The sequence below is a fragment of the Pezoporus wallicus genome, unplaced genomic scaffold (assembly GCF_028554395.1).
Source record: "Pezoporus wallicus isolate ANWC-B61680 ecotype Strahan unplaced genomic scaffold, APGP_CSIRO_Pwel_v1 contig_8548, whole genome shotgun sequence".
Classification (NCBI taxonomy): domain Eukaryota; kingdom Metazoa; phylum Chordata; class Aves; order Psittaciformes; family Psittacidae; genus Pezoporus; species Pezoporus wallicus.
The window spans coordinates 1,049,239-1,067,571 of record NW_026642624.1 but is presented as its reverse complement, the minus strand read 5'-3'; the positions used below and the strand labels follow the sequence as shown (position 1 = coordinate 1,067,571).

General features: G+C 42.9%; 1 protein-coding gene across 2 annotated transcripts in view; it reads left to right on the top strand.

The window, feature by feature from the left end:
- Positions 1–18,333, top strand: part of LRRK1 (leucine rich repeat kinase 1) — a 76,881-nt gene that overhangs the window by 16,863 nt on the left and 41,685 nt on the right. For both annotated transcript variants that reach the window (XM_057431020.1, XM_057431021.1), the window contains 8 exons: positions 4,374–4,537; positions 5,165–5,336; positions 7,262–7,444; positions 8,058–8,206; positions 15,541–15,767; positions 16,276–16,403; positions 16,656–16,819; positions 17,536–17,673. In XM_057431020.1, coding sequence (XP_057287003.1) covers positions 4,374–4,537; positions 5,165–5,336; positions 7,262–7,444; positions 8,058–8,206; positions 15,541–15,767; positions 16,276–16,403; positions 16,656–16,819; positions 17,536–17,673 — 1,325 coding nt within the window. The remainder of the gene's footprint in view (positions 1–4,373; positions 4,538–5,164; positions 5,337–7,261; positions 7,445–8,057; positions 8,207–15,540; positions 15,768–16,275; positions 16,404–16,655; positions 16,820–17,535; positions 17,674–18,333) is intronic.

Genomic DNA, 18,333 nt, shown 5'->3' with positions numbered 1-18,333 from the left:
AGCAAGTTAGCTTCCTGCCCTATTTTATCCTACATTAAGCATCTCATACCGTTCTCTGCTAAATAAAAATACCCTTGTTGGTTGCCAAAGAACTCCTGCTTTATCAAAGGGACTAAGGTAGCATGTACAAACTGTGAGTTAATGTGTCAGAGAGAGGAATGCAGTGATTTGGGATATAAAGGTAATAATCATCTCTACAGTATCTACAGTGTGCTGTTCTGTTGTGCAGCCATTTGCTGATTCACAGCATTGACCTGCAAACCCTCACCTTGTTCCTGAAGAAGGCACACTGTCAGTTTAGAGATTTCAGTTTGGTTTTTCTCTACTTGCTATAATAACAAGGCCTGAGACAGAGTGTAGCTGCATATATCTCTGAAATTCTCATTATATCCTTTATTAATGATAAGACTTGGTTTAGTTTTGTTTCTCTTAGCTGGGCCAGCAGTCTGTTGCTCTTTACTCTTGCAACCTTTGAATGGCAATAAAATAACACTGCTTTGTTTCACTGGTAACCTCTGTTGCCATTTGAATATGTTTTAGAAGAAAATGAGTCTAGCCCTTTGTAAAAGGCAGTTAATGCAAAGCCAAACTTAAGGCATTTGCAATGCATAAAACATCAAAATCTAAGTGGGAAATATTTCCAGAGTTCAGTGTTTCTAGTAGCCTTTTATTACAGGAATATCCAAGAAGTACTGCTAGAATATCATAACTTGCTATGCTGTTTTGCATGTAGCAGTGTGCACTGTCGAACAGTAACACAGACCTTCCTGTGCAAAGTGCAGAAGCCAGTTCCTAAATCCATGCAATCTAAGAATTAAAAGCACTTTGTTACCTCCAGGCTCAGATGCTCAGCATGTTGCATGATAAACAGTATTATTCAGCTTCAGTATTCACATCGTGTTGTTCAAGGCTGTATGCAAGTGAGGTGACCCTATTAGGAAAGCCACAAAGAGCTCATGTAAAGAGTATGAGATTTGTAGGGTTAAAACCATAGGCAGAACTTTGGATTGCAGCCCAGTTTTCTGCTAAAAATGGCTGAAATATGTATTGGCAAAACTTTATTTCCAGCCTACATGAGTGCGAGTACTGATGAAAGTTCAGTCATGCAACTTGTAGCAATAAAACAGTTTTAGACAGTCAAATATAATTTTCCTCATTTTTTTTTTCCCCTACTGGTTAGTATAAATTAAGCTTGTGAAACACGCTGCTTCCTATTTTCCATCTGTATTTCAGAAGTCAATATATCACTTACTAAGCTACCAGGAAGTCTTCTGTGAATTGGGTAATTTGCTTGGCAAGATGCTTAGCTTTGCTATGGATGGCTTCTGTGGGTTTTGGGAGCTTAGGAATGAATAGTCCACCTTTCCTCGTTTAGCCTTTGCAATCTTAAGTTAACTTTGACACAGACATGTGAGTCCAGCAGTTGGTTCAGGGCAGGCTTTTTTATCTCTCTGTAGCTCATCAGTTTTGCTCTTTTCAGGATTGTAATTACTTCAGTCTCAAAGTGTTCTTTATGCTGAAGACCTTTGGAAGCTTTTTTCCTCAGGTCTTAGGCAGGAAGTCAGTTTACTCTGCAGAATGTGATCATAGGGAGAGGTTTTGATGACAGTTACGTAAGAAACTTGAATGATGAGCAACATAATCTTTCTGCCAGAATATTTAAATAGAATTAGATTGGTTTCAAACAGGAGAATTGTTCAGGTCTCCTAGATTCAATGAAGTTTTTATTGATTCCTGTTTGATGGATGTTCAAATGTTCAAAAGTAGGCAGCTTTGGTTAGTTCAATAAAAATTTGCCTAAGACAAGATTAAAATTGAGTTTAAGGACTAAAATTAACCCCAATGACTCTGATTAAACTGCCAGCTAATTCTGGGAGCATGCGAACTCCATGAAGCCAGCTGTTTGTGACCTTCCCATTCCTGGAGAGCCCAGAAGTCTGCCGCTAACATATATGAATAGACTGCGATGGTTGATGGCCAGCCCATGTTCTCCAGATGGTGATGATAGTAGCAGTGGTTGTAACTGGGCTATTACACTACAAAGGACTTTTGAGGAGGCCAAAACTGTAAGAGGAAGCATGACACATTAGCTAAGTAGTTTTGTGAAGTAGTCATTTGTTAAAACACAGAAGCGGTTTTGGCATTAGGGTCTGGCTTGTGGAGTTCCTGCTTCCCTCAGTAACAACATTGTGGTCCTTCTCGCGCTGCCTGGCCAACTGATTTGGTATTCCTCCCTGCACAGTGGGGCAGTTCCAGTAGGAGAGGTGGAAAATGCTCCTGTAAGAAGAGCTCTGGAGTGCAATGCGTGAGAGGTTGGCTGGAGAGGTCTCTAATTACATGAGGAAGTGACACCAGCATCTCCCAGATCCCGAATGAATCTGTGACCACAAGATGCTTGTCCCCCCACCTTCCCTGGCCATGATTTAATGAGAAAGAAGAAAGATGGCCCTGCTCTGTTCTTTGGCAGAAAGATGTGCCTTTACGTGCAGAATGGCTGCCGATGTGGGGTCTTGAGTGATAGTCCTCAAAATCAGGATTGAGGCTGGAAGGAAGTAAAATTTGTCCCTCCTTTCAGCATTTCTTTAGGAGCAAGACTGAAGTTGCTGTGCTCCATCAGCCCCGATTTGCAATGCTTCCTGCTCAGCTTTCCAGCTGTTTTGTATCTCTGATGAGATGTGAGACATTTTTTTCTTCAAGGGGAATTCCAGTGCTTCTCTCTAGGTTCAGGATTTCATCACAGAGCACTGAGCGCAGGGAGGCTGCATGTTCCAGTAACTACAGTGTTTGCTTGAATCTGTACTTCAGACTGAAGAACTATTTTGCTTTAATGTTCTCTCTTCTGCCACCTTTTAAACAGTTACTTGCCAAAGAATCATTTGCATTTCCTTTGGTGTCCATTCAAAAGGGAATTAAATCATATGCAATATTCTTTGCGATCCCTTACAGTGTGTGGTCTGCTCTAAAAGACTGGACCAATGGATGAATTTCTTTTCCCATATAACCCCTAAAACTGTGGAATTATGAAGGCACTGCACCTATTAGCATGAACTCTAAGATGTTCTTTATTATACTGTAGTGTAACACCACATTCATCTGCCTTGATTTCTGCTGCTCGTCCTTTACACGCTGTGCATCATCTGAGAAAGGTTATTGATGTGGGCCCATTTTTAATGGCACGAATCTCTGGAGCCATCTCCAGTGTCTGAGTGATTTGAGCTTCGTTTAAATAATTGATAAGAAGCGTTAGTCAGAATCTGTTGGTGATTCAGACTGCATTATTCAAAGATACTTACTGACAGTTATAGATTGGTCCAGATTTACTTCTTTTTCCAGGCTGCACTAAACTAGGCTCCGTATGACATAGCTGTCTACTGAAAAAGAATAATCCTTGTTAACATATATGAAAATCTGTGGATTTAAGGGCTTTATTTAACCGGTTGCAAATAGCAATAATAATAATGTCTTAGCGGGGAAAAAAGTGAGTGGGAAATGGTTTCTTTTCAAGTGAAAAGTGCTTCTTTTCTCTGCCTTGCTTGTCGTTCAGGAGTGGACCTGAACGTCTCACTCATAACTTAGTGGCTTTCCTGCAGCTTTCCCTAGCCTGGTAGCTGGGGGTGGGTGGATGTATGACTTCATGGCTGCCTCTTCATCTTCACCACAAGCATCTTCAATGGCTTGTGGCTTTTAAGCTTTGACGCGTAAATGCTCCTGTGGCTCCTAAGAGCATTTTAAGAAAGAAAGTCTAGCCTAGGAGATTCTCCATGATGGATCACTGGGCACCTTGAATAATCTCCTTTTACTCTCATTCCCAGGGTAAAAATATTCCCAGTTTCTTTCACGTTCATTAAGGTGTACAAACCTCTGGTTGAAAGTGCTGGAGAAGGACAGGGGGGTTCTATTAGGCTGTTGTCATGAGGTGAAGTGTGACTGAAGTGAAGTTAATGCCAGAATTGCTTTGCAGGTCATGCAGGCTCCTTGCTGCTTTAGAAGTGCTGCAGCTGTCATGAAAGCTCTTCCCCTCTCTGGTTCCTGCAGCAGGAGGTTGAGCATGGTGGGCTGCTGCAGAGCCTATGTGTCTGTGTGTGTGAGCTTTCATGCTGTGCTTTGGAAACCACCTCTGGGAGCAACTGGGGAACTGGCTGTCCCTGTTAGTTTCATGTCCCTATTGGAAAGTACTTTACCATGTTACCACTTTCTTTTATCAGGCAAACAAGTGTTCAGGTTTCTCCTTTTTTGTTGGTACTTGTGTACAGTAAATATTCCACTGAAAATAATTCACCCCATTTTTTTGTTGCTAGGATGCAGTGATGTTGCAGCTGTACAAGAGTAATGAACAGTTACTTCTTCACCCCTCTTTTCAATCTCTGCTGCAGGAACTGTGGACATGGGTGGCAAACAGTCCACAGTTGGTGGAGTCTCTGTCATTCAGGCACCTGTGACAGAAAGCATTCAGGATGCTTACAAAGCTGGAGACACCAGTAAGGCGCAAGAGTTGATTAAATTGTCATGTGAGGAGACTGCACTGCAGGTGGAAAAGGTAGGGTTAGGTTACTCTTCTTTCCCAAACTGTGTTCGGAAAGAAACCAATATGCCAAACCACTGTCTTCCATCGTTTCTCATGCAGAAAATCCATATATGTTATGTTGGTACTGCAGGGTCCCATGCATAGCTGCTTGTGTCAGAAACACGTGGTCAGAGACAGTATTTGCCCTTGAAAGCACTGATCAGAGAAAGCAATGATCAGAAAGCAGTGCTCACTGATCAGAGATAGACCCCAGGGAACAGTGTATTTAGGAACAGGAGGCTGTGCAAGGAGGGGTGCTGGTGCTGTGGCCACAAAAACAGGGAAATACATAAAAAGGAAGCAGTTCATAGACTTAGCAAAAAATGTGTTCCCCCATCAGTGGGAAGATGGTCAGTGGCCTCCTGGGAAGTTTTTCCTGCTTGCATTTGGAACTGTATTCTCTGCACCAGGTTCTGACTTCAGAGCCCTCCCTTTGAGCCTATTCTTTATGATTATAATGGCTACTAGTGTTTACGACATTCTCAGTTACAGTGGCTATGCATTTACGTGGGCACAAATAGATATATAGCTCTCGAAATGCTCTCTTCCTCTGCCTACTCCCTTTACAGAAAATGTATTTTGCTGTATTTTCTTTGCCAGTGTCAGCTTTTAGGTATTGCAGCAGCATATGGAGATCTGCAGGCGGTGAGGTATTTACTGAAGGAAGCGTTAGTGGTGTTACCAACAGAACCTAATGATGACAACGCAGCTGTGGTGGCTGCATATTTTGGACACAAGGACATTGTGAAGGAGCTGCTGGATTCCTTGCGTGGTAAGCCTCTTGGGTTGCCTCTGCCTTTCCTCAAGCTTGTTGGTAGCTGTGTGCTGTAGCTTCAAGCAGGCATTTGTTTTTTTCATGTTCCTTGAAAGGGGAGGGACTAAGCCCTGGGAAAGTGCGAGGAGGGATCTAATCTCTGCTGTGTTTGAAGGAAACTTCCCCTGTGGGGGAAAAAACACATGCATAAAAATATTCCCTGTTTGTAAATTGGAAGTGAAGGAAGATCCCATGGAGACAGTTCATTCCCATCAGCCTGCACAGCTGGGCAGCATCCCAGACCCTACAGAGAAATCAGGGGATTTCAGGAAGCAGCATCATCCCACTCTGCTGATCCAGCAGACACGGTGGTGCTGGGAGTAAGAATGCAGCATGACTGTCTGTCTGGTAATAGTTTGGGTGCACAGCTGGCAACGTGCTGCATGCTCTCTTGTTGGCATCTGACTGTGAGGGGAATTCCTTCTTTAGAATCATAATATTTCAATTAAATGTTATTATACATTATTTTATAGCAGAACAGAGACATTTTTAGACCTGGACATAATTTTTAGAGCAGCTGTGAGTGCAGAGGGAAGAGCGTTGTTCTGAGTCAGGACCAGGAGCTGTGTTTGGGTCCCCTGTTGCTCTCTTGATGTAGGACATGGCACCTGCTTCTTACTGGGACCCTCTATGGATTCAGGGTCTGTTGGGCCTGCATAGCGGCCAGAGCAAAATGCTGTCTTGACCTCAGACCAACTCTAACAGCTAAGCTAAGCCTCTGCAATATTTGACCTGAATATAGCTCTAGCTCCTCACTGGAGCTGTGTACTTGCCAGTGTTCTCAACGAGAACAGGAATTACCTGTTGGGAAACCTGCTTATTCAATGTTCTTATACTGTTAGAGCACTAATAAGGGAAGAAACTTTCCAGTTTGGGGATGCAATTAAATGTAGTATTTCCTTCAGCCAGAAAGGAGGCTGAACAGCAGTGGGTTTGTAACTTAGTAGCAAAAATTATATTAATATAGTGCTCTCAGTAATGAAAAGTGACTTAAATGGTTTCTGGAAACTTAGCTCAGCTTAGAACTGACCAAATTCCCTTCAGCTCTTGCTTCAAGGGATCAAGGGAGGTGCTCTATCCAAACAGCAGCTTTCAGAAGTTTTTATGCAGGACTTTCTATTCATTTCCCTGGGAAGTTACAGAGAAACCAATCCCAGGGCTTAGGAATAACTTGCATTAATTTGCAGTTTGGCTGATGCAGTGATCCTCTCTGGCTCAGTGTGAGCTTCTTGTGGCTTACAGCTGATGTGGAGCCTGGTTTTGGTAGCATGAGGGTGAGTGATTAAGTCAGGTTGTTAAGAACGCAAAGAGCAATGTGATTTCCACATGGAAAAACTGCAAACCCCCCCCAAAAGCTGGCATGTAAACTTGGGCTTGTGGATGTTTCTGGGAGCATTTCAAAGGGGATGTGAATTTGTAAAGTAGATGGAGGTGATACTGTGCATCAGGGAAGATTTGAGGACTGCTTATTGTTAGCAGAAATAATCTTGTCCTGGGCAGTTAGTTACATGCACAGAATTATGTCCCCCTATCGGAGAGCAGTGTTCTACTGGTAAAACATTAATTCAGCAAAATAAGCAGTTTGGGGACGACGAAAACATTAGCAAATTCATGCAGAAATCAGGACATGGTACTTTGATTTTTAGCCTTAAATGGCATTTGTCTAATGTCTAACTAATGAATTGGTAGGGAAGGATTCACCCAAAATGAAGTATTTCAAGGGGAAATGAATCTTTTTTTGTGGGAGACATTAGGGTGCAGTGGAAATCTGCTCCTTAGTCCTCAGGGGCTTTACCCTGCTCCCCTTGCACAGCCATTTGTGGGTGACTCTTGTACATTACGGCCTGCTGGCATCAACCAAGTCAAATGCTGTCTCTTTTCAGTAGGTCCTAGTACTTGCCAACAACTCCTGAACTGGATGCTGGCCATAGCCTGCCAGCAGGGACATTTGGACATAGTGAAACTCCTAATTCGTGCATACAGTGCTGACCCAGAGAGCTGTGCAGTCAGGAAGAATGAGTTTCCAGTTCTTATCCGGTTGCCCCTCTATGCTGCTATAAAGGCAGGTATGTATGTGCATGCTTCAAAACTTCCTTTTCTGCAATGCTTTGTAAAGAATGGGCTGAGTTGTTCACATCTAGGAAGGGATTAGCGTGGACTGGCTTGTCTGGAATCGTCCTGGATTTCCAGTGAGATAAATGAAATAAAATCAGCTCTGAGTCTTTTGACTTAGCTAAATTTAAGTGAGGGCCTTCTTAAGTTACATTACTGTAAATACTGAGGGGCTGAACTTTCCTCTGTAAATTCCTGGGAAAGAGCCCCCACAAAAGTAGAAACTTTGCAAGTAGAAGTATTATTGTGATGGACACTGGCAAACATGCTTGATTTAGGCTGAATAATTTACATTTCAAAGCATAGCTGTGTGTATAGATTAATAAGACAGGGAAAGAGAAAAAAGAGCAAGGCTGGGCCAGTGCTTTCACATAGTGTCTTTGTTGTCTCAGTTTGACCAAACTAAATCCTATCACTGGACGAAACAGCCTTTAGAAAGTTCAGTTTCCTTTTTGCACACGCCGTGGCTTTTTTTCAGAAGTGGTTATTTCCCAGGATTTCTGTTCAGCTCCTTGTTGGTTCATTTACATGAGAAGAAGAGAACAGACAATCTGCTTTTCTCCAAAGGCAATGAAGATGTAGCCGTGTTTTTATTACGGAATGGAGCTTTCTTTTGTTCCTACATCCTGATGGACAGTCCTGAATCCAGCAAACACCTTCTGAGGAAGTATTTCATTGAGACAAGCCCACTACCAGGTAGTGCTCCAGCAAAAACAGTAAGTAGCCATTTATCTGTCTGAAGAGATGTTGTTTTAAAGGAGTATCATGTTAATAATTGATATTTGTCATTGGGTACCATGTGGCTGGTGATTCTTCTCAGCTAAGAGCCTTGTGGTTTGCTACCCATTAAGAGAACAAGCTGTGGAAGTGGCTTTCATGCCAGCACTGAGCTGCAAGGTGTAATGGCATCATTGTGCAAGCCACTGTGTGTGGCAGCTTCCACTTGGCAATTTTACTGTCAGTGTGTGAACCAGGTATATGCTGTGGAAAGGAAACACAGACTTTGTGCTCAGAGAAATAAGCACTGCCACAGGCTTCCTCTGTGACTCTAGGATAATCACTTCATGTAGGTTTCTGCTGTGGATTCTGGTTGCAAGGTAATGCCACAAGCACAGTGTAGAGTTTAGCATGTAAACCCTTCTCTTCCCCTGTGTCAGATAGCTCAGATACAGCACGTACAAATAGGCTCATGTGGCCTTTTGTTAACATGGAACATGAGTAGAGCAAGCTCACATCTGCCCAAAATATCTTCCCTACTTCAGACCCCCATCAGTAGAAGATGGCTGGTAGCCTTTACTGTTGCTTGCTCAGAGCAGATCCAGCTTTCTGGAGCAACGTGGGGACGATCGTGTGTGGTTGCATCATTAGTTGAGCTGAGCTTGTGCCACACAGATGGTTTTTGAGGGGAAACCAAGGCCAACAAAAAGCAATTGAAGCCTTTTTAGGCTGACAAGACCTCTGTTAGCTACTCAGCCACTTAAAGCCTTCTGACAATTTTGGTAATTCATTTGCATCTCTGTTTTTTCCACTGTAAAGTGGGGAGATTTAAACTCCTCACGTCTGTTAGAAGGTTTAATACAGGATGAAGGTACTTTGAGATCTACAGATGAGTGTCACTGTTTTCACACAGGGTATTATTACATCTCACAGTTATCACATTTCTTTATATAACTAAGCTATGTTCTTCATTCTCTTGATCTCTATTATCCTAGTGTCCTTTATTCAGAGCTGAAAAATGTCTCAGCGCACACAGTTACTGCTTTATAGGGAAGCACATAGTATTTCATATTATTTCTACTCTTATCCAGCATAGTTATCAGGCATGTTCTGGTTTCCCCTCTGTCTGTAATTAACTGACACTAAAGAGGAGCATCAGAGCCCTGAGCTTTCAATGGTTTCCATTAGGTCATAAAAATTTTGCAGTGAAAAATTGAGGGATTTTTTGATCGAGGCTCTTTCTGCATAAATCTCCTTACCAGTTGGGTATCTCTTTGCTCGGCTCGTAATATTATGGGGTGTTGATTCTGCTTTGCTGTTAAAGTAGAAACAAGCAGAGAGGTTTTCATGGTTTTACAAACTTCTCCATTCTCTGTTTTCCTGCCAAAGTCCTGTCTCGCTGGATTCCTGACAACGCTGTGAATGTTAGGCCACATATGTGAGCTTGACTTCATTAGGTTCCATCAACAAATTTGGAGCCCTCCCTGTGGGAATCTTAGTTTCATTGACAGGTAAATGAGAGGAAGCTAAATCCTAGATGTTTCTAGATAAAGAGTTGATGAAAAACTACATGCCTTTTAGAAAGAAAAAAATCCAACTCACTGGAAAATTCAACTTGAATAAACTTGGAATAAATGTCTGAGTCACAGGGAAGAGGTCTGTTTTCCATGTGAACTTGCTGGCAATATTTAACCTAGCTGCTGTAAAAATGACTCAGCTTTGCTGTTGTCACACCCTGAGTGAAGAAGAGAGCAGCCTTGAAACATCAGCTTAACTGCCAGAAAGGTCTGGACTAAAAAGCAAGGGGAAAAAAGACCCAGAAACTTGACTTTGATTCTTTAGTAGCTGTTTATTTTAATATGTTTGCTTATTTAATGCATTCTCTTTGAATTCATTTTGGCAGACTGCACCAAATGTGGGAAGGTTTGTCCTAGTTTGTCTGCAGAGCTCAGATCCCTGGGAAGTGACAGCCACACACCCTGATAAGATTTTAAAAGACAACTTTGTGGCAGCTGCAAACAAACTTCCTCAGTGCTTTCTTTATATCTCATAAGGTTCATGAATGCAAGTCTGCTTGTGTAAGTGCTGTGATGCATTTTGCACTGGGAGGAAGCAGAAAGCATCGTGCAGAGGCTGTGATGTGCATGGCAGGCAGCTGGGTGTCAGACAGTCTCTCCTCTTGAACAGGGCAGACTGAGCACAGACTATTTCAGAAAGAGTCCAGAACTTCAAAAGGATTTGTCCCTTCTGTGCTGTGAGTGAAAACACTGCACAGCTGACCTCCAGTTGATTTCACACAGTGAATGCTACCAGCTATGCATAAAATGTGGTTGGAGAGCTCGGTTTAGTGCCACACCTTCCAGGCAGTGATTGCACTCTGCAGTGCTGCTGTTCCTGACACACAAGGAATTAAATCTCATTTTTCTAATACCTGTTTCTCCTTTTCTTTTTCCTTTCTGGCATGAATTTATCCCCACAGCAAATCACTGCCCTGCTAAAGAGAGGAAGTGCTCCTTTTATGCAGGAACAGGTAGCTAATGCCAGAAAGACCCCCTGCAGTAAAGTGGCTGGATATAGATTCCAGACTTTGATAGGTGTCACCAGCATGGAGATCAGTGTAACTTTCCAGTGTGTGCAGTGTGAGGGAGATTTGTTTTGTCCCATTACAGACAAGGAAAGAGGAAATGTTTTGCAAAGAATTTTATGCACGAGCATACAGACATCTGTGTGTGTTTGTGTGTGTGATCCACCTCTGATTTCTTTAATCACTGCCTGGCTATCTCAGTTACAGTGAAGATATCTGCAGCAGTTCCACTCGAGAGTCTCAGCAGCTTTACTGGTGGAGGAATTAGATCACCATCCTCAGAATATCCCATCTAATGAGTGAGGTTCTGTTGGGGCATGTCACGTCACTTAGGAGAAATGCACAGCAGCCTTTTCAATCACCTTACCAAGTGGTCTCAAACCTAAGTAAATGTCTTTTGTATCTGTAGTTCACCAGTGCCCAGGAGCTAACAGCTTCTGAACAGTCTCTCACCAAGCCCTCCAGCCAGTGCCGAATAGAGAAGGGCTGAGCTGATCACTGGGCTCTGTGAGTTCAGCATCATAGACCTTTGGCATCAAAGAAACAGGATTTTCTGGGAAGGCAGAGGAGGTGATTAAGTATGAGCTGGGGTGGAAATCCCTTTTCTTTGTGGCATTGCTATCAGGGTTTCTTTCACTTAATTACGTTTTCACTGCAGAGCCAAGTAAATCCCTAAGGTAGTTCCACTAACATATGGTTACTAGCACCAAGATGAGTTTGGTCCACTGTCCCTCATCAGATGAAGGGGCTTGGCTGGTGCTGGAGTTTGTAGCACTCAACAGAGACTCTGTTAGTCCTTGGCTGTAGATGGGGAGGAGGACAGAGTGCAAGGCACTTACTGGTGAGATTCCAAAAGCTGCCTGGGAGATGGGGACATCTACCCTGCAGCATTCAGTGCCAGTGTTGGATTTCATAATCTTGCCTGTGGTTTCAGAAGTCACTATCTGAATTCTTCAGGTATCTTTTCTATCACATTAAATGCCCTGGGGCCATGGCTCTGCGTTTTTGAGGTAAATGATACACAGCAATCTAAAGGCAAAACAGAGATGAGTATCAGTTTGAAATGGGAAACAGCAGAGATGCAGGGTCCTGCTTGCATTCACTAAAAGCTGCAGATATTATTACTGCATTGGTAGGTGTGCTCAAGGACAAGTACTATTTTGCACTGTGAAGAGCATCATCTTGAAACAGAGAAGGAGCTGAGGGAGGGGATATGCACCATCAGTTCTTTTTTTTTTTTCTAATTCTTTTTAATTGCAGCTTTGTTTGGGGCAGTTTAATTAAGCTGGAAGAGAAAGGAGGGACTTGGAGTTTGTAGTGCATTTTCACTCCTTCCAGAGCCTGGGTAGGCTGAGACAGTGACTGGTGTCACACAGGAGATCGGGGCCCTGGAGTATGAATTCAGGATCTCAACCACAAGATCCTGCTTTCTCCTGTGAGGAGGAAACCAAATGAGCAAGCCATCTCTCCAGGTCTTTGTTTCCATCACTGCTTGTATAGTTCTATACATCTCGGTGTGACTGAAGGACCATAGACTTGTCCTCTGGACCTGCTGCCTAAAAGCTTGGATTTTCCCCTATTCATTCTGATGAATAACCCCTCTTCCCCCATTTTGGCTGAGTCTCAGCATAGCTTTTGGAAAAAATTGGCATTCCTGGAAAGAAAGGATCAGGAGAAACTATTTATTGCCAAACAAGGTTAGTTGTTAAAATGGCTGATTCCCTGTTAAAACATTCCTCATATCTAGGCAGACTGTGCTCGCATTATACTTTCAGTACCTGGATCTTTGTTATAGCTTGTTATACCTTTGTCTTCTAGCCTGAAGAGGCCATTCCAATTAAAAATCTACATGGAGCATGAGTAGTTGGGGATTGGGCCCTTTTTTAACTCTTTCTTAGGCCATGGGATTTGTGGTATGTGGTTTTGCTAATGCAGAACATGGGATTTTACCCAGCTATCAGAGTGATGGTTTTGTTTCTATATGAGCAGAAGCCATGATGTAGATTTAATTGTCTTGACATAAACAGGCTGTTGCTGGCATCACTGTAAACCACAATATGGTATAAATGACATCAGTAAGAGAGTTTCATTGCTGATTAAACTGTATTTCTGCTGAGGCAATTTTAGCTCATCTAGGACGGAGCTACAGTGATGCTACTGCCCTCCTCTGCCCAGCTATGTGCTCCTTCCTCCTCTTCTGTACCACTGTAAGTCAGTTTTTGGTGGCCTCAGCTGGGAGCTAAACCATTTGAAAATTCTCCCTCTAAAATAAAGAAAGTTAATGTTATAGGATAAGATAGTGACCTGAAAGTGTGTGTAAGCAGCCAGGCAGGTACCAAATACTACTTGAGGATTTTGTTTCCAATGTAGAGCTGGTTTCCTGTGTTATTTGGATTTAGGGATCTGGTTCCTGTTTAGGAGCTCTTGAGGCAATTCAGGGAACCAGAAGAAAATGATCAGGTGTCTCAGCACAAATATGCTCTTCTCCACTAAGGTTTCCTCATGCTGGGAAGATCTCCCAGTCCTTAGCATCAGCGCCACATCCCTACTTCTCTCTAGAAGTGTGGGGTAGCTAGGGATGGAAAGGGAATCTGACCCATGTGTTTATACTCTCCATTACCTTAATTCACACCTATTGCTGTAAACAATGGTGTAAACAGCTCTTGGGCTATTACAGGCGACAGAAAATGACAGAAAACTACATACAGAATTAAACCAAGAGTTTGTAAGCAGGAAGCTCTTAATATGCAGGCTTGGAAAACTTAGCAGTAAAGCAGAGTATGTTCAGTGCCAGTGTGAAAGCTTTGCAGTGTAACTCCCATTAGTACTGTATATGTAGCTGTAGCAGTGGATATTCTGCTTAATTTGATTTCTCATTGCTCCTGGCTTGCTGTGGTTTATGTAGATGCCTTATGGAGTGGAGCATTACAAAAACAGCCTTGGTTTCCCAAGTTTATGCAATGGGCATAATATTTCCATTCCTCTTTGTAAGGCTGTCTTGAGGCTTCACTAGTGAACATATGAAGAGCATTATGTCTACACTAAGTACAACTCCTATCAGTTTCTAAAAAGTGCAACTGTTTGTGCTTACCCTTTATTCCATTCTCCTAGGCGTTCAAACTGTGTGATCTATATTATTTGGAATTCGGAGTCTCAAATAAGTATTTAAAATAAACCTTTGTTTCCCTTTTCTTTCTCTCCCTTCCCCAAATATATTCCTTTTAACTTTAATTTTGGGGTTAAAAGTCTTAAGAGCTAAGTACTGGGCATTGAAAAGCAAGCTAAATTGCTGTCGGGTCCTTGCTGCCTCCTGGTGGAGAAGTGAGGATCGCTTCATTGATGCCGGCTTTGGGATGAATTAAGTCAAAACCACTGAGGTTGTGAAAACATTTTGGGGCTAACATTTAAAAAATGTGTATTTTGGACCGTAGATCCCATTGGAACACAATGAAGTGATCTTGAAAATGAAGCCTTGGGTTGTTTACTTGCATTAATGACCCTTATGTGTTTTATGTTTTCTTCTGTCCAAGCTGGAGCCTGAAACAAGAGTTATGCCTTTCACAACAGCTTCTGTTGCTCTTCCAAAAGAGGATAAAGAGAATTCCTCATCTTACTGTCAAAAGCAGCAGATTATCTAGAAGGGAGGCAACTGCCCGAATCATGTGTCTCAACTGAAATATGTTTGTAAATGATACTGAGCAAATTTCCAGTGTTTAGAAATGGTTTAACAAGAGGGTGTTTGCCTTTCCTTGCCTTTCCCAGATGTTTCTTTGCAAAACCTGAACCTTCCCCAGATTGGTTTGGCTGCTTGTTGGAAGGTTTAGGATGGACGAGCAGTGCTTGGGCATATATTGATTATTCCAGCAGCAGGCCTCCTCCTAGGCAGTCATTACCACACTCAGCAGATCTGTCCCTGTCCTCTCTACAGGTGCACAAGCAATGATCTTTGCTTTGAGGGTATCAGAGCACTGGAACAGCATGCCCAGAGAGGTTGTGGAATCTCCTTCTGCGTAGGTAGTCAAAACCTGCCCGGAGGTGATGCTCTACAACCTGCTCTAGGTGAACCTGCTTTAGCAATGGGATTGGACTACATGATCTCTAGAGGTCCCTTCCAACCCCAACCATTCTTTGCTTCTGTGATCCATAAGTATTTCAGAGGCTGACTGCTCCGCAGGGGTTTTTCTGGACCTTCCTGGCCTCTGTTGGTGCTCAGAGTCCCTGGAGATCTGAGCAGCAATACAGACCATGTCCAAGAGGCAGAGTGGGGTTCAGGCTGTGGAGTCTGGATTTAAGGTGGTTTCCATGATCTGTCCATATTGTGCTACTAGTGTAGGGTGTGAATGCATCTTGTGGGGCTGGGAGCCCAGCCCCATGGAAACTCACTGCACATTGTTGGATGAACAACCCATTAGAGTCTGTCCAGCTTTCATATGAGAGTCTGGTTTCAGCAGCTCGCTGCTGGTGGGATGCACTGGGGCTGGGGTATGGACTAGTGAAGAAGTCCAGGCCCCCTGCTTGTGCTTGCTCATGGTCTTTGGAGTGAGATCATGGAGCAGCTATATGGTGGAGGCTGCTGATATCCAGGCATGATTTCATCTCTGAGTCAGTGTAATTCCTAGAAGCAGATTGGAAAGTGAGCAAAATGCTTATGGTCTGTGCTCTGATCTGCCAGATTCCCAGTGGTGTAACCCTGGCTGAGAGCAACTGAGGTTTTACTAATGTGGTTTTCTCTTTCTTTGATATATACAGGTTTTGTGTGTGAACTGGTCAAACCTCAAACTGCCCTGGGTGGATCTGGACTGGCTGATTGATATCTCCTGTCAGATAACTGAGCTTGATCTCTCTGCCAACTGCCTGGTCTCCCTTCCATCCGTGATCCCATGGGGCCTGATAAACCTCAGGAAGCTCAGCCTGGCTGACAACCAGCTCACGGAGTTACCCAGCATCCAGTCATCCGATGAAATCATATGTACAAGGTGTGTGTGCTTGATGCCTACAGCAAACTGAACCTGTGCAGAGAGTAGGTCCAAATGAGTTAGTTGTGCTTGTGTGACACTGCATAAGTGAAGAGCATATGCAGGAGCTTCTTGGTTTATTTTCTGTCTGCTGCAAGGTTTAACTTAAGATTTGCCCTTTTGCATTCTCACTGTTTCCAAGTTGTAGGGACTTTTATTGCTGTACTGTCTCATGTTGCTTCTGCTTTTCTCCAGTTCTGGTGAGCCCCACTCCTCTAAGTCTAAGACCTGAGCTGGCTCAGACTGACATTTGCTGGCTGGTATCAGTTATCATAGTGGTCTATTGAGACCACTTCTGTCTGCTCCCTGGAAGGGTAAATTTTCTAAATAGTGGTTTTTGCTTTGCCTTGTACATTCCAGCTGCTTTCATTCAGATCTAAATCTGTCCTGCTAAAATAGATATCTATGGCAACAGGAGTCTTTGCTAGCATTTTGTTGATGTCTGACTGAGTATCTTCTGTATTCACAGGTTACTTGAGGTCGATGTATCCAGCAACAGGCTCTCTACTCTCCCTTCTGGATTCCTACATCTTAAAAACCTTAGAAAACTCGTCGCTTCCAAAAACTACATGGAGAAGTTATTTGATGAGGAAAACAGTATGTACAGCCCAGTGTTATGCTTACATTTCAAGCCCAGGTCTGTAAGGGAGACCCCCAAACTGTTACCCCCGAACTGTCAATAATGACTGAAAGCGTTAGTTAGGGATGCTTAGCATCTCTCAGCCCTTTGTCCAAGGCCTGGTTGTGTTTTAGCACTCATGAAATCCTTTTGCTCTTATCTAGCAAGTACGCAGCATCTTGCTCGATCAGATTGCTTACACCAAGTCCACACTGTTTTGTGTTTTCTAGCAACTAATTGGATTGGGCTAAGGAAGCTGCAGGAGTTTGACGTCTCTGACAACAGGTTGGTGGAACTTCCAACGGTTTTTCTATACTGCTTCAAGTCCCTAAACATACTGAATGTTTCCAGAAATCAGCTGAAAGTGTTTCCAGATCCCTGGGCCTGCCCCTTGGTAAGTGAAATGGCTCTGATAGAGTCAGAGGCTGAAAAAGCTGTTGAAACAATGCAAAAACTATACTGTGATGCTTAAAAAGCTATCAGGTGTCTTAGGCTGAAAATCTGCTCTGGTTCTGAGTGTCCCTGCCTGATTCAGTTTATGGGGCTCAGACTGAGTCTTTCTGAGGTTCTGGCCTGTTCTCACCCTGTTGATGGAATTGGTGGAAAACTTCTATAAACGTGTCTTATATGGATGTATTAATTTTCTTTACAGTTCATATGAGCAGAATTATTGTTAGGGTAATTTTATGGAACACTAAAATGTGTTCCATAAAATTTTATGTTATGGAACCTTCATTCAAAGTTAGCTGCCCAAGCCCATGGCTGACAAGGGCATCTACAAATCTACCCATCTCTGTGACTTTTTTCCTCATTATTCCAGGGATAGCAGGAGGACAGTGTACTTTGCTGAAGTGTTTGCTAGTGGTTGAAAAGCAAATGGGGATAACTTTCAAACTAACTCTCTTAGCCCACCAAAGAATTTGTCTATTGAATGAATCTCCTCAGTAAATCCTATGGACCTGCATGCACAATAATTTCTCTACATCAAGATATCTAAAGAGATCACCTAGAATGAATGTATGAATGCCTTAAACATGTGACACCTGATCTACCTCATTATTTAAAGAGATTATTACTCCTCTAAGTTTTCTTTTCTTTTATGTTTTCCAGAAATGTTGTAAAGCATCTAGAAACTCACTGGAATTCCTGCCGGATGCTTTGACTGTGTTCTGGAAAAATCACCTCAGAGAAGTGGATTTTTCTGATAACTTACTAAAAGAAGTTCCACCAGGACTCTTCCAGCTTGAAGTAAGTGTCATTTCTTTGTACTTTGCAGTGCTTAATACCTACTCAGACCTTGAAGTCATAGGAGTAGCTGCCTGATGAAGGTAGGAGACTACCTGCTGTTTTAAGCTGATGAAGACAGCAATTGCACAGAGGCTCTGAGCAGCCTGTAACCCCCTGAATGGCCACATTCAGACCCTTGTCCAATGTGATATTGTATCTAGCTTCTGAGAACTCTCTGGGTGTCTGTGGTTTTCAGATTTTGGGTACACAGTTTTGAAGACAACCACTGCATTGTAGCTGCAAGCTCCAGCTACTTGAAAAACAGATGTACCCAAGTGTGCTCACAAGTAGTTGTGTTTTTAATTCATCTGTCACACCAGTGTTGTGTAATTATAGATGAATCTTCTTATGCTGAATATAGCATGTTTGAATGCCCTAGATCATAGAATCATAGAATAGTTAAGGTTGGAAAGGACCTTAAGATCATCTAGTTCCAACCCCCTGCCATGGGCAGGGATACCTCACACTAAACCATATCACCCAAGGCCTCATCCAACCTGGTCTTGAACACTGCCAGGGATGGAGCATTCACAACCTCCCTGGGCAACCCATTCCAGTGCCTCACCACCCTCACAGGAAAGAATTTCCTCCTTAGATCCAATCTAAACTTCCCCTGTTGAA